At 39.7% G+C, this 16,148-nt stretch overlaps 2 protein-coding genes and 1 long non-coding RNA gene across 6 annotated transcripts in view; 1 reads left to right on the forward strand and 2 right to left on the reverse strand.

Moving 5' to 3' along the window:
* Positions 1–5,396, forward strand: part of LOC149315944 (uncharacterized) — a 27,256-nt gene extending 21,860 nt beyond the window's left edge. Inside the window, exon 4 of the long non-coding RNA XR_016280424.1 lies at positions 4,778–5,396. This is a non-coding gene — a long non-coding RNA (uncharacterized LOC149315944). The remainder of the gene's footprint in view (positions 1–4,777) is intronic.
* LOC149315945 (zona pellucida sperm-binding protein 3 receptor-like) overlaps positions 1–6,788 on the reverse strand; it is a 20,150-nt gene extending 13,362 nt beyond the window's left edge. Inside the window, exons 1-3 of the mRNA XM_089514455.1 lie at positions 6,731–6,788; positions 4,515–4,703; positions 2,214–2,310 (exon numbers count right to left, since the gene is read on the reverse strand). Coding sequence (XP_089370581.1) covers positions 2,214–2,310; positions 4,515–4,703; positions 6,731–6,788 — 344 coding nt within the window. The remainder of the gene's footprint in view (positions 1–2,213; positions 2,311–4,514; positions 4,704–6,730) is intronic.
* Positions 6,789–9,792: 3,004 nt separating this feature from the next.
* Positions 9,793–16,148, reverse strand: part of PFKFB2 (6-phosphofructo-2-kinase/fructose-2,6-biphosphatase 2) — a 48,503-nt gene continuing 42,147 nt past the window's right edge. For all 4 annotated transcript variants that reach the window (XM_089514467.1, XM_089514466.1, XM_089514464.1 and 1 more), the window contains one exon: positions 9,793–15,393. In XM_089514467.1, coding sequence (XP_089370593.1) covers positions 15,370–15,393 — 24 coding nt within the window. In that variant the 3' untranslated portion in view covers positions 9,793–15,369. The remainder of the gene's footprint in view (positions 15,394–16,148) is intronic.

The following is a 16,148-nucleotide window of genomic DNA, read 5'->3' on the forward strand; positions in this document are numbered from 1 at the left end:
ACATTGGGTTCCCTTCCCACTGGGGTCTCTTCCAACTGTTGATGAAATATATATGGAGTTGGTGAAATGTATCAATAGATCAATATATTTGGAAAATATATAGTCAGCCCTCCATATTCATGAATTTTTTTATCCATGGATTCAAGCATCCACAGTCTGAAAATATATATATATTTTAAATCCAAAAAGCAAACCTACATTTTGCCATTTTATATATGGGGCACCATTTTAGTATGCCATTCTAATTAATGGGACTTGAGCATCCATGGAATTTGTTATCCACGGGTGGGTCCTGGAGCAGATACCAAGGGCCCATTGTAGTATGAAAAAAGAGGTCTTTGCTTAGTGTCTCAGAAATGTAAAAGAAAATGCCATGGGTTTCTACATGGAAAAAAAGCAGTATAACTGAAACAACACAACACTTTTTTAGTTCCTGGCAGCCTTGGTTCAGACAAGCTGCCTATTAATTTAATTCTGGATACTGGCCTGGCATAAATGGGAAAAAAAGCACCTGCCATCACTCCTATAGTTCCCACAGCAATGTTAACAAATCTGCACCCTGGGTAATAGATTGCAAAACTCTCACATTGGAGAGAGCTGAACTTCCAAAATTTATTACAGTGCACCTCCTTAGTTAAGAACTGATTGCCCTGCCACCTCAAGAAGATCAAAATAGATGGAAAAGTATCATGTGGTTATATAAACGCTTAGGATGCTTTAGAATACAGAACATGAGAACCTTTGCCTTGGTCCTGAAGGTGGCACTTCCTCTGGAAAAATCTAAAGACAACTAGGTAACAGCAGTGGGTGGCAATGGGCCATAAAATAATAGTATCCTGGAGTTGGAAGAGACCACAAGAGCCATCCAGTTTAACCTCCTGCTATGCAGGATCACACAATCAAAGCACCCCCAACAGATGGCCATCCAGTCTCTGTTTAAAACCCTCCAAAGAAGGAGACTCCACCACTCTCTGAGGGAGTGTGTTCCACTGTTGAACAGCTCTTAATGTCAGGAAAGTCTTCCTAATAATGAAATGGAATTTCTTTCCTTTAAGGTTGGAGCCTGAGTGAGCAAGAAGTAGAGGCAGTTCTTTGTCTTTTTAGATGGCACCACAGGCAGAAGTAGACTGAGGTTTGTTGATCGGCCTCTGTTTAAACTGCTCATCCGCTCCATTCCCCATCACCACAGGGTCCCAAAGGAAATGAGGCAGATTTGCACTCTCTATTCCTCTAGTAATAGTAAAAAAGAGAGCATATTTCAGAAAGTACCATGGGAGTTTTAATTAGAACACCAGCAGACCAAAGTTTCAGTATGTCTGTCTCAGGACACTGGTCTAGTGGTGTCAAACTACAAGTCGTGTCAAACTACATTATTTCTGCAGTGCAGATTATACCACTGTTTCACTTAACAAATATGGAGAATACATAAGAATCCCCAGAATTCCAGCACAAGTCATGTAAGGAAGTGACAAAGAGTAAAACCTGCCCTCAATTTCTGGTGGGAGCAAGAAATGCTCTGACACTATCCAGCCTGGGAGGGAGTGAAAAGGCAGGCCCATCTCCATCAGGGCTAGCCTCTATTAAAAAGCAGAGCCATCCCTCCAGTCCATCTGCCTTGGTCCAGGACTCAGAGAGAGAGGAGAACTGCTGTACCTGATCCCCTTCCCCACCACTATTCCCTTCTCCTTTTGTGTCATGTATTTTTAGATTATAAGCCTGAGAGCAGGGAACTGTCTAATTAAAAAGATTGTATGTACATGGCTGTGTAAATTTACAGTGCTATATAAATAAAGCTTAATAATAATAATAATAATAATAATAATAATAATAATAAACAAATGAAATAATAATAATAAACAAATGAAATAATAATAATAATAATAATAATAATAATAATAATAATGATAATAATTGCAAACAAAAGAAACATCACAGCCCTCTCCTGCCAGATTGTTCTTCCCATCCACATCCACCCCAGATACTTAGTCCCACTGAAATAATGTGCTGTGTAAGATGAATTCTGATGAGTTATATTTTCACATGCTCTAATCAAATTTTTATTAATATATTTTGAATTTACCGTGAAAGGGTTGTATCCTTTATGGCAAAATACAGAGATCTAATGGTTTAAAAATACTTTTAAAGAAGTGTCAGTCCCTCCTCAGGAATTTTACACAAAGTGAAGTTACTATAGCAAGTGACCTGCAACTTACCCCTCATCACAGACAAAGGTTACTTCATCACCAAGCTCGAGGTTACCTGATGTTTCTATTTTGCCATTCTCTAAAACTGGAACTTTGCATCGCTTCACTAAAAGTAAAATTAGAACTAACATCACCATCTGCTATCATTGATTTTTAAAACTCAATGGATGTGCTTCTAGACACCTAGGAAATAGTATGTCTCAGATCAGGTGAGGGATTTGACAAATCTAATGCATTTGGCCCACAGATAGCTTTGCAAGGTTGCATACAGGAGGAGGCACCTATTATCGTCAATAGTTAACAGATCTTGGAGCAAGAAGACAAAGGGTGAAGTTCCATCAGGGAGAACTATGCAATGTCTTATCTCCCATCTTCTCAAACCCAGCTTTTAGCTGTTCCATTCCCCCCCCCCCAACCCTGTGCGCCGCAACATGGCCATAGTAGGTGTAGGGGTAGAGGTGATTGATTGATTGATTGATTGAAATTTTATTTATATACCGCCGTTCCTATGATCACGGCGGTTTACAAACAGAATAAGATACAATACGATACAGGTTACAAATATAATACAATAAAAATCAGAGTTTAAAAATCAAAATTAACAGCTAAAGTCCTTCATAAAAAAAAATCGTATACTACTATATATCATTAAAATCCATCATTAATCAATCAAAATAATAAAACAATATAAAAATACAATAAATAGTATGCAGGAGCAAAACAGTCAGGACATGTGAGGGAAGGCTTGACGAAATAAATGAGTCTTAAGGTTTCTCTTAAATGACTCCAGGGAGGGGGCTAAGCGGAGCTCCTCAGGGAGAGCGTTCCAAGACTGCGGGGCCACCACAGAAAAAGCCCTTTGCGCAGTCGCTGCGTATCTTGTCTTGGGAACACTCAAAAGTTTTTCCCCACGAGATCTGAGAGTGCGGGGCTGATTGTATGAGGAGAGTCGGTCCTTCAAGTACTCTGGGCCCAAGCCATTTAGGGCTTTATAGGTAACAACCAACACCTTGTATTGTGCCCGGAAGCGAATTGGCAGCCAGTGCAGATCTGCTAGTACAGGTGTTATGTGGCTGGCCCTGGAGCTACCAGTGACCAGTCTGGCAGCCATATTTTGAACCAACTGCAGCTTCCGAGTTTGGTACAAGGGTTGCCCCATGTAGAGCGCATTACAGAAATCGAGTCGAGAGGTTACCAGTGCGTGTACTACTGTTTCAAGGTCCCCCCGGTCCAGGTAGGGACGCAGCTGGCGTATCAGCCGAAGCTGATAACAGGTGCTCCTAACTGTCGCATCCACCTGAGGAGTCAGGTGAAGCAAGGAGTCAAGAAGCACCCCCAAACTGCGAACTGAGTCCTTCACAGGGAGCGTGACCCCATTCAGGACTGGTGGACAAACCTCCTTCCCAGGACCAGGAGAACCTATCACAAGTACTTCCGTTTTCTCTGGATTCAGGCTGAGTCTGTTTTCCCTCCTCCAGCCCATTACCGACTCCAGACAGGCATTGAGCGGAGAGATGCCATCCTTAGTAACTGCATCAGTCGGAGACATAGAGAAGACTATTTGGGTGTCATCAGCGTATTGATAACATCGTGCCCCGTGTCTCCGGATGATCTCTCCCAGTGGCTTCATGTAAATGTTAAATAGCATAGGGGACAAAATCGCTCCCTGAGGGACCCCAGATGTAAGGGCCCTCCTATCGGAGCGACAGTCCCCCAGCTCCACCATCTGGAATCTGCCTGAGAGGTAGGAACGGAACCACTGCAAAGCAGTGCCTCCGATGCCCAACTCCCCCAGGTGGGAGGGAACAGTAGTAGAGAAGTATCCAGCTATGTTCCTATAGCTGGACACGCAGCACTGAATGTTAGTGCTATGTGTCCAGCTATAGAAACATAGATGCTTCTCCATTAGTCTCTCCCATTCTCCACCAGCCAGAAATGGCTGCGTAGAAGCAGGGATGCAGGAAGTAAAAGGTGCGTTTGGGGAGGGGAGGGAGGAGATATTGTATAGCTCTACCTGGTGGAATCCGGGACCCCTGTCTTGTGTCCACCCTAACAACTGAATCTACAAGTGACTCATATGCAGTATATCTGAAACAGGATGAAGCCAGACAGAAATGCAATGCTGTGCTCCAATTCATCCTCATATGCTTTGATTTAATCCTCCTGCAGCTATACAACATGCTGCAGATTGCAGTGATATATTATTTCATTTTAATAATAGATAAGTATCCCACCCTTCTACTAAGGAAAATATGGAAATGTGCTTCTCCTGACATGTATTAGATCCTCACAACCCAACAAGATACTCACATTCACAAAATGTAGGCGTTTGGGACCACGTTGAATTATCAAAACATTCAATAGAAGGATTTGATCCTACTATAAGCTGATAACCTGGGATGCAGTTGTATTTCAGAACAGTCCCAACAGGATAGCTGTCATTTAATTCTCCACCAATCAGAGTAGCATGGGGTGGGTTCTCTGGAGCAGGGCAATCTCCTGGAGGTAAAGGCAGAAAGAAGGTTTTGAAGTATGGGAAAGTTCAGAAACACTGATGCCATTTTTCTTAACAGGGTCTTCATTCAGAGGATTGATCCCGGGAGTTGCTATTCAAGTATAGCTGAAATATGACTGACTGCAAGAAGACACCATTCTTTGACCATGTAGACTGTATCAAGTCAATATTCAATAATGTTAAAAAATGAAGGATGCCAAGATATTGTCCACCAAGGCACCCAGAATTTCTTCCCCATTACATACACTGTGTGCTGCACATCCCTCATGTTGTCTCGAATCTAGTAAAATCTGATGTATTGAATGGACATAGTTCCAGATAACAGTCAGCACCTTTTGGAATGCTTGATATTTTTCTGTCTCCTACTCCATGCTTTGCAATAAAAGTATTGTTTTGAAGGAGGGAAAGCAAAATGAAAACTAAGCAGAAAGTGGACATATACCAGGACTGCCAACCTGAGCACATACCTGTTTCTATAAATGTGCTGGAGTCTTCAGAGACCAAGACACACTGTGAAATAATCAGCCATATAATGCAGTCCCAAAATGGCTAATAATCTAGCTGTTGGCTGCTAATGCTAAGGGCCCATTACCAAGTCACGCTTAACTGAATTTAACTGTTTTCCAGGAGACTCACTATCATTTCTATGGGGGTGGTGGTGGTAATAATACAGACATATTCTGTTTTGGGGGCTAGGCTACCTGCAAAAGCAGTTTACTATGAAATGAAAAGATATCATACACTAAATGTAAGTAGAGATTTTTAAATTGGTTTTCTTCTATAGTCTCAGGCTGTTCAAGTCATAGTCCAGATTTCAGGCTCTGCCAGAGGAATTTAGCACTGCTGACTCCCCCCCCCCCTTCCTGATTGCTTCCTATTTTGGTTGGTCACCCCAGAAACCCACTGTTTGTCAAATAAATTTCCATTATAAAAACCAGGGGTTTTTTGTTTGCAGCTGTAGCAACAAAATAGAATGTAAAAAAGAATTCCTAGGAGTGTTAAGCTAAAGGATGGCGGACTTTGGGACTCTCCACCAGCAATGCCAGGGTCTCCTTGAAATTTGGAGAAATTATAACTCAAAGGAAGCATGCAAGAGGAGGGTTACCATGGGAATCTTTTCATTTATGTATATCAGTACTAACTACAGAATGCTCCAATTTTAAGTAAATAAAGTGTTTATACAGACATGTGCAAGGACATATATAGAAGAATTGAGGTGACCTTAAGAATCATACAAGGCTATCAGAAAGAAAGGTGTGGAAGGTTGGATAGAGAGAATATGAGACTTAAAGAGAATAATTACCAATCCTGAAGAGAGATCTGTGGAAAAAGCAGAGTGGCTCAGACCACATCTGAGGGTTACACAGAGGGAGCAAATTTGATAAGTATACCCCCAATTCTGTCATCCAGGTCACTGATAAAGATGTTGAATAGCAGAGGGCCCAGGACAGAGCCCTGTGGGACCCCACTGGTCACTTCTCTCCAGGATGAAAAGGAGCCATTGTTGAGCACCCTTTGGGTTCGGCTGGTCAACCAATTACAGATCCATTTAACAGTTCCTTTGTCTAGCCCACATTTTACAAGCTTGTTTGCAAGAATGTCATGGGGAAACCTGTATTAGGAAAACTGAGGAAGAGGAGTGGCTCTCAATCACTAAATGCAACATACAAAGCAACCTTTCTACTGTCCTGTAAAATGAAGCAAGAAGGAGGCTGACACAGCCCACACCAAGTTCAAATGAGCTCATGACTTGTCCAGAATCAAAATACACTGCTTATAAACCACTAGGTTTAGGCAGGAGGCTAATTGTAATGCAAAAATTTCATCATCAAAGCAACATTAAAGAAGGCAGCACTTCTGAGCAAGACAAAATACTTTCCCCATATCACTGAGTAGATCTCAAATAGCCATTGGAGTGCTGGATGATATTCTTCTTGTGCAAGGGAGTATTCCAGCACCCTTATTTTAAATAATTAATACTGGCAAGTTCCCAAGAATCCTTCTTGCTCACCTTGAACTCCAGACAACAAAAACATCAGCAGCAAGGGGCAGCAAGGAAGAAGTACCATGATGGTAATAGAAGAAAGCTCTCAAAGGCTTCACGAGGGCAACAAGTTGAATGGCTGGAAAAGAAGAACAGTGCATTTGTTTCCTCTTTTTGAAACCAGATAAACAGAACAGGGTGGGGCACACCTGAATAATAAGAAACGTCACCACTTTCCCAGTTAATGAAGTTAACCTTTAGTTACCATCATTTTCCATCTGCTGTCTCACCTTTGAACCAGTTCCGGTATGGGATGGTAGGGTGGTAGTGCAAGGACTGGTCAATTATGCTGAGCACTCTACGCCATCACAATAAAATCAGCAAATAAAAAACTGTTAAAGAGGAGCTGTAAAAATGAGAACTCATTAAAGTAATGCAGTCTGGGGAAAATATTGCCCAGGAAGAAGATTGAAAAACTTCCTTTGTTGCTTGGAATCAAATTCAGCTGACTGACCAGTCACTGCATGAGTCCATTACGGCTGCCAGGGCATAGAGAAGAACAGTTATTGAAAGCAATCATGCACTTCCAGATGGTTTGTGGCCAACAATGGCTATCAGCCCTAGTCAAAAGTGAAAGATTCTGGGAGTTTCAGTCCAAAAAAATCTGGAGACCATAGGTACCCACACTTGAGTGAAAGTCCTGATATATTGAAGGAAATAATAGTGCAGTGTTAATAAAGTGATGGCTGCCCAGTGGTTTACATGTTTAAGCCTCTGGAATTTCAAATTACAGCAAAAAGAAGCAAGCTGAAAGGTTTTTCTTTGCCTACTAATAAAACAATTTTGAAAAATAAGTTTACCTCCTCATATAAAATGAATGGGAAGACGTTATATAGCACCACAATGTGGTGCTGTTATGTGACTGAAAAATTTAAAAGAGCGGTAAAAGTGTATCATGGTAATGTCTGCATGTGCCCTCAAGTAGCCTGTTGACTTATGGCAGGGGTTCCCAAACTTTTTGACTTGTCTTTTTGACATGTAGCCCTAAGGGCTACATGGAACACAAGTTGGGAACTGCTGATGTATGGCAACCACATAAATTTCATACGGTTTTCTTAGGCAAGGAACACTAACAGGTGGTTTTGCAACTTTTTTCCTCTGAAATATAGCCTCAGACACCTGATATCCTTTAGTAGCCTTTCATCTAAGTACTAAGCAGAGGTGCCCCTGTTTGGCTTCCAAGATCAGATGAGTTCTAGTGCCTTTAGGGTATTCAGACTCTTATCATAGCTATGAATATGCAAGTTTAAAAGAATAAGTAATACATCTGCAGCATGAACAATGGGAAGAAGCTATGCAAGATTCAGTGTGCCCCCACCTTTTGCGAAGCTACAAAGGTAAAATCTGTCTTTCTGGAATTCTGTTATGTCTGTTAAATAATAATTTATTGTTTGTTAGTGTTGCTGTCCATTACAATTATTGTTGTATGTGTGCAAGACAAGATTCTTCAATTACGAAAAGTTCCAGATGAGACTTTTATCATGCCATTCCTGCGTCAGTCACTGATTTTTACTTCAAATGATGATTGTCTTCCACTCACAGCCTTCCCTTGTTTTTTCATATTCATGAGTGAATTCATATATTATCCAAAATAGAGACAAGTGAATTTAATTTTTGTAGTATTTTTGAAATTGATTGAGCTCAAAACATGGAAGACCCTACAGTACAGTACCACAGTTCTTCTATGGGCACCACCACAAAATGGCTCTTATACAGATGAAAACAAACATTTTATTACTGAAATTAACCCCTCCCACACACCACACACACATTTTAATAGAAGTAGAACTGGTAAGGCAAAGGGTGGGGTCCAGTCAAGAGATCACCAAACCCACATTTTTCCTGCTTCAACCAAACATACATTTTCAGACAGCAAGCAGTTAGCCCTCATTCAGGTAGATTAAAAGCCTTGCCTTCTCTGCCATAAGATTCCATTCTATGGATAGCTGGGTTAGGATTAGAAATATCTTGTGTTTTCTGAATCGTTGCTCTTCAGATATAAAGTTAAAAGGGGAATTGCAGAGGGAGCTGGGGATGTTTAGCCTGGAGAAAAGAAGGTTTAGAGGTGATATGATAGCCCTGTTTAAATATTGGAAGGGATGTCATATTGAGGAGGGAGCAAGCTTGTTTTCTGCTGCTCCAGAGACTAGGACCTGGAGCAATGGATGCAAGCTGCAGGAAAAGAGATTCCACCTCAACATTAGGAGGAACTTCCTGACAGTAAGGGCTGTTTGACAGTGGAACAAACTCCCTCAGAGTGTAGTGGAGTCTCCCTCCTTGAAGGTCTTCAAACGGAGGCTGGATGGCCATCTGTCGGGGATAATAAATAATAATAATAATAATAATAATAATAATAATAATAATAATAATAATAAATTGTTTATTTATTAACCGCTTTTCCCAAGATCAAAGCGGTGTACAAGTGTCAGTAAAGATAGTCAGTAAAAACAGTACCACAATTCACATATTAAAAATACACATTAAAACGAATTAAATCCAAAAGCATAGTTAAAAACATACAGGGGATGCTTTGATTTGGATTTCCTGCATGGCAGGGGGTTGGACTGGATGGCCCTTGTGGTCTCTTCCACCTCTATTATTCTATGATTCTATCTTCATGACTGGCGATAATTTTGCCCTTTTTGGAATTTCACATTCTGCTATGTTCACACTAGTGGTCAGTTGTACTCAGGACATGTCTATTACAGAACAGACTGAAGACAGGATATTTCAGAACCCCACCAGTGGTCACATACAGCTCTCAGTTGAGACCATTCAGACGTGTCATCACTTTTGTGAGGTAGAGCCATCTGGAGAAGCTACTGTGAACTAATTGTATGAAACAATTGGTACTCTTCATTTGGATGGAATATGCTTAGAGAATGGGATTCACTCCCTTCTGTAAATGTATGTCGTAGAACAAAATATTACCCTTATAAGATTCTCTTCCCCTTTGGCCTCCAGTTTCGCACCCTTATAAGATTTAATACAGTAAATGGTAGTAGAAAAGAAATAGGAGGACAAGAAAATTACATCAGTGGAATGCTTTATTATTTTCAAGTAAACATAAATATTTATGCAAATATCAAGATGAAATTGCAAAGCCACATTGCACTTGCTCTGCTTGGTCAACACAACACAAATTCTACTTTGAGCAGAACATTCTTTCAAAGGCAGTTCTTATGAATGGTCACTTGCCATCGGTAAACTTTTCACCTGAGGCTATCATTTCACCACATTGTACACATGCACAAAAGTAAAGCCCCCTTTCAGGATATAAACATAGTTTGGCATATTTCACTCATAAAAATTTCCAAGGACAAAACAGGCATGCTTTTACTTACTAAAGTATGAAACTGTGCACCTCAGTGCTCATTTTAATATTGCATTTAAAATAGATCTATTGCTGTCTACAGAGTTTTGAGTAATAAATAGAGAAAACAGTCACATTCAAATACTAGCCCAGTATAAACAAAGCAATAGTAGAATGGCTGGCTGACTGCTTGGACCTTGATAACCATTTTCCACTCCTCTTGTCCTTAAGAGCTGGGCTTGTCATTCCCAGAATCTTAATCTCTGCTACTCTCATTTCTTTTTGTAAACTACCATATTTGTAGCATATGTTGCTTCCTGGTGGCACACCAAATGACATAGCATAAGAAAAATGAAGTCACTCATTGCTATAGAGCAAAACTGTTTCTGATTTCAAAAATAAATAATCAAATCCTCTGGTTTTATCAGGTATATCACAGTCCTTTTCACACAGTTCAGTTGCTTCAGTGGAAATGCCATAATTACATGATTGTTTTATGTCCCTTTGTAGCTGATGGAGGTTTGTCAATGGAAATCAATATTTCAGTCATAATTCTGAATTTGGATTGTGTTGTTAGTCCATGGAATTACGAAAGTCCAAGTTGAAAGCTTCCTGGGAAAGTAAACTGCATTTAACTTGCACTTGTAATATTGTACCACAGTAAGAAAAAAAATGTTATATGGTGCACTAGGGTGCTATGAAGTTGTTCAAGCCACCTCTGCTTAATCAGGGCTTACTGCTTTGACAAAAATGACACACAAAAGGTAAACTTTTAGAGCAGTTCCAGAAGAGGCATTTATTACATCACTATTATGCTTAATTCACTTAATTTTACATATGCAGAGAATGATGCCCTCTAGTTGTAACCCTTTCTTCTTTTTCCACTCTGTCTTTTTTTTCTTACCATGGAAGGTTCATTAAAATGAACAAGACAGAATAATTAGTCAGTGTCTCCTAGTTGTTAGCATAAAGTACCTTTCAACCTAAATCTTCTGTGAGAGATAAAACCGGCAACTGGATTATAATTACTCCCTTTTCTGACAGGAATGAGGACTGCACTAGGAAGAACTTAAAAGATGCAGTGAATTTAGTCCACAAAAAGACCTTTTTGTAAGCTACAGAGCATTTGACTGGAGTGATGATAGGTGACAGTATTTTTCTATCGATAGGATAACCATATGTCCTTCTTCCCAAGACATGTCTACTTTTCAGAGCTAAAATTCCTGTATATAAAGGTATTTAAAGTGAGAGTTGTCATAGTGGTTGTGGTTGAAACTAGTCAGCTTTTCAAAAAATGATAAACCTATCAACTGTAAGACAGTTTATATATCTATAGTTCTATAGATACATACAGACAGATATACACACATATACATATATTTACTCTTCAGGCACTGAGCAAATAACTATGGTACTGGCTTAAAACATTAACAATTAATGATAACAATTAGTGATTTTACTCATAAAAATACATTGCATTCTGTAATTAAGGCGACAATACATCATTCACAATGGCACTAGAAATACAGTACAAAACAATTCATTCAGACATCCCTGACTAGAAAGCACCTTGGCCATCATAGGCTCTTGGTGTCACATGGGGTTTATTCAGATTCAGAATCCATCACCAGCATTTAAAAAATGCTTGCATTACACAAACGATTGCTGTCAATTAAAAAGACAGCACCACTCACAGATAAGAAATCACATTCATAAGTCATCACATATAAAATATTTCTCTTTTGATGAAATCAGGAGCTCATCATGAGAAACATTAGTTCAAAAATTGTGCAAAGGATAAGAGCGGCATATTGTGCGTAGATACAGTATGTGCTATTATAATCATACAGAAACATATAAATCCTAGTCTTTATGCAGCAATTGTATGTTAGCTAACATTAGAGTGGAATGCAATTATGGTGTGCTATTGGAATCCCCCCTCCTTTTATGGGTTGGTCTCAATTATTTTTTCTTTACAAATGAATAAAATACTGGTCCTAAGACAGCAGTTCAATGCACACTTACCTTAATATGGGAATTACATTAACAGATTCATGGATATATTTGGCTTTATAATGTTTAATGGATTCATTCAGCAAAAATCAGAACAATTAAATTAACTCAAATCATGTGTCTATTTAAATCCACTACATATAGATTTATGTTATATTGGTATACAAAATTCAGGTAGAAAAAGGCTCCCAATGACACCTGAACTATATCTGGACATAAAATGGGTCTGAACCATCTCTTATCATACCAGAACAAGGAGAACCCTAGAGATCAGTATACAAAGAAAGGGGCAGGATATATTTTCTTAAAAATATTTTCCAGCTGAGCATCATGTTCATTGTACCGAAACACAGATTCTAGGGCCCAACCAAATTTATTAAGAAGAAAAATGACAAATATTCAGCAAACCTATCTTGATTTGGTTATTCAGAGCACTCTCTACATATTTTTGGCAGTTCAAGTTTGTGTAAAATTTTGATATAGATAGGCAACTATTTTTAAAATCTGGATATAAACATGAAATGTGTTACTTATGGGTTTGAGATCTTGATATGAGTTTATTATACATGCCCATCACTCTCCACTTGTAGGTGGTGAATCTGTGAAACAGAAGAGCCTTTTTTCCCATGCAAACTCTCCATGTGATGGTAAACCTCACGTGGAGAGCCTCCAGAGATAAGGAAGGCTCTCTTCTTCAGAAAGTCACCCTTCGTGCATAGGGGGGTGATGGAAATGCACAAAGATGAAGGCAAGAATAACTCGTTTATGATGCCCAGACATATACAGGTGTAATAAATCCTAAATATACTCAGGTACAATATCATACCCATATATTAGAGGTGTGTTTGTATATGTGCCTTCAAGTTGCCTGTTGATTTATGGTGACTCTGTGAATTTCATAGGGTTTTCTCAGAGAAGGAATACTCTGAGGTGGTTTTGCCACCTTGGCACTCTCCCATCCAAGTACTTACCATGGCTGACCCTGTTAAGCTTCCAAGATCAGGCAGGATCTAGTGCCTTTAGGGTATTTAGGTCCTACATTTTTATACCCAGACATATAATACCTAGGTAAAGGTAAAGGTTTTCCATTGACAAGATTGTCTAGTTGTGTCTGACTGTAGGGGGCAGTGCTCAACTCTGTTACTAAGGTAAGGGAGACAGCATTGTCAAAGACAATGGCCAGCATAACTGCACAGGACACTGTTACCTTCCCACTGAAGTGGTACCTATTTATCTACTTACACTTTTACATGCTTTTGGACTGCTAGATTGGCAGAAGCTGAGACTAGTGACAGGAGCTCAATCTGTCACGCGGCGATTGGGTCTTGATCTGCTGACTTTGCAACTGTCAAAGTCAGCGCCTTAACCACTGTGCCACCATGTCCCATGGCTATGTACAGTATGGCTGTTACAGAAGGCACCCATGGAAACAAACTATGATTTCCTGTGACTTCAGCAAATATACTGCCAGATTAGTGTCTTTGTGTTCAATTGTTCATGTATTAAAAGTAATTATTTTAAATAACTATATTATTCTTGCTTAACATTATGTTTATCAAAATTGTAAGACAGAGATCTTAGGAAAGTTAGCAAGCAATTTTTCTCATTTCTTCAGCTTTCTTCAAGCGTTTGAAAAGTATGCAGTTTTTTCATGCACAGTTTGGGAGTGGGAATCTCAATGCCCTCTTAGGGGCTGTACAGACCGGCACTTTGTGCTGGCCTGCACGCGCACTAGGGCTGAGGTAGGGCTCAGCATGCACATGCTTCCAAGCCCTTGTTCCGCTGCCTGTGCGCCATTATGGTGTGCACCAATCCATATGGCGTGCGCCATGATGACGTTTATGCAGCGCTATGTACAAGAGGCGTCATCATGGCATGTGAGCACCCTTCCCTTCCCGGGACGTAAAAACAACCAGCTCAGAAGCAGGTTCTTTTTGGTCCTATCTGAGGTTGCAGCATCTGGTTGCCAGAGCCTCCTTCTGGGGCAAAAATGGGCAGCATGGAGCCAACGGTCTGTATAGCCCCTTTGTCAAGTATACAAAGGTAGCGACCCAGAGAAGTAAGCTTCAATTTGTGAAACTAGGATTCTCAATCTTGTGGAGAACTTCCATGTGGTGTTGCTCTCCACAGGTGGCAAGCAGCAAGAACAATAGAGGGCTATTGTAGCCCAATTATTCCTGTCCCCCTTCCTTACACACTACATAACTTTCAAATGCTTGACGAGGGCATTGGTTTTTCTGTTTGACACAAAGATAAATGGAGCAGAGCCAAATTAATATTGCCTTTGTTCCAACAACGGCCATCATCCTTGGGCTTTGCATTGAAAAACTAAAAGGTCATCATGCTCCCCCATGTAGATGAGTACCTGAGAGCTGCTCACTGGAATAACATTGAAGACAATGAGTTTCATGATTGAATGACCTTGAAACAAACCTTCAGAAGTTCATCAAGGTCCCATCAAAAAAAAGGGAGAGTGACTAGATACTTCTAGGACTTTGTGCAATTATGCAAATGATCCATAACATAAATGTAAGAAGGGGAAGAATGCCAAGCATGCTTATCATCTATTTTATGAATATTCAGGACAGTTTCCTTATTGCAAGCTGGTGCCATATCAATGGTATTGACAATGGATTGGAGGAATTGAAAATAAGGAGCGAAGTTGCAAAGCAAGGAGTGAAAGGCAAAGGAAATTGCCTTTGAATTGGCAACGCCACAAAAAGGCAATAGGCTCTGTCCCAGTAATTCTCAGAATTTCTTCTGCAAGGTCATCACTACAATCTAGATTGGTAAAATATTTTCACAGACAGACTACTAGTACGAAGCTGTTTGAAAGACTTTCCTCAAAAGGGTTTTTGGAGGACAGCTGATAGTCCTCTGACAACTGTACCACCCCCCCTCCAGCTTATTTAGCTGAGAGCCAAGACATTTAAATGGGCGTGAAACAAACATGCCCTATGTTTTGAGAGAGAATGGTTTCTATTATTTCTGCAAGCACATTTTTAGAACTTGAGAGTTTAAAGCAAGCTTACTCTAATTTCAGCAGCTGAAATTCTATCATTTATCACAATATGGCTTGCTACAACTACCATTTTTAGCAATATTGAAGAACATGGCAGAAAATTAGGTAGTCCTGCATTGTTTGAAGCCTCTTGAAAGATCAGCAGCGATAACTTCATCAAATGTACAAGCTTTTGATGAAATGCAGGGGGTTCCAGTCCAAAGTAATTTATTGTTTGAGGCCTCGGTGATGATTTTTCATGAGCCAAACAGTGTAGTTTTATATTGCTAGGCCAGCCGTTTTCTAGAAAGAAGAAACCAAAATGTATACATTAAAACTATGAAACCTTAGATCCTAAGACAATTGCATTACCATTCTGAGCTATGTTGCCTATTCTGTATTGACTATTATATGGTCATACTGGCAACACATGATGTTGGACCAAGCTGCAACATTGGATTTAAAACAGTGTTTCTCAGGTCACACTGAACTGTAATTTCAGGGTGGTGGGGGAGCACTTATATTTTATACAGAATATTCCATCTCCTGCAAAAAATACTGCTTTTTGTACAGGAAATGTCTTTTGCACAGAAAAAAACATTTCCCCTACCCATGCAGATGAATTTTCCCAAACAAAGTTCTGAAATACAAATAGTGTTGAAAGTTTGTACAGAAATGTTCATATTCTAGTGGACCAAGAAGAAATGATTGTTTATACATTTATATATGAAAATATGGACATCCCTGGTATACTCCCCAGGGTTTTGAAAAGCTATTTTTAGAACACATGGGTATTCTGGGAGTTGTACTATGAAAGTACAAATTGTGTTTAAGGTTGAAATCTTAAACATATTTTATGGAGAGTCCCACCAATGCATAGGATTCTACCAAGCTTAGGAGTGCACTGCAGGTAGGTAAAATAGTTGGCATATGCTGTAAGTCAACATTTATGGAGGCACTTGCTTGAAACATCTTTAGTTGCCTATTAATTTTTCATGATGTTTGCATTCATAGTTTACCTTACATGATTATTAAATAAGTCACTCATTGCATACAGT

Source organism: Sceloporus occidentalis, unplaced genomic scaffold (genome assembly GCF_023333645.1).
Source record: "Sceloporus occidentalis isolate IW3139 unplaced genomic scaffold, rSceOcc1.0.p SCAF_3, whole genome shotgun sequence".
NCBI classification, from domain to species: Eukaryota; Metazoa; Chordata; class Lepidosauria; order Squamata; family Phrynosomatidae; genus Sceloporus; species Sceloporus occidentalis.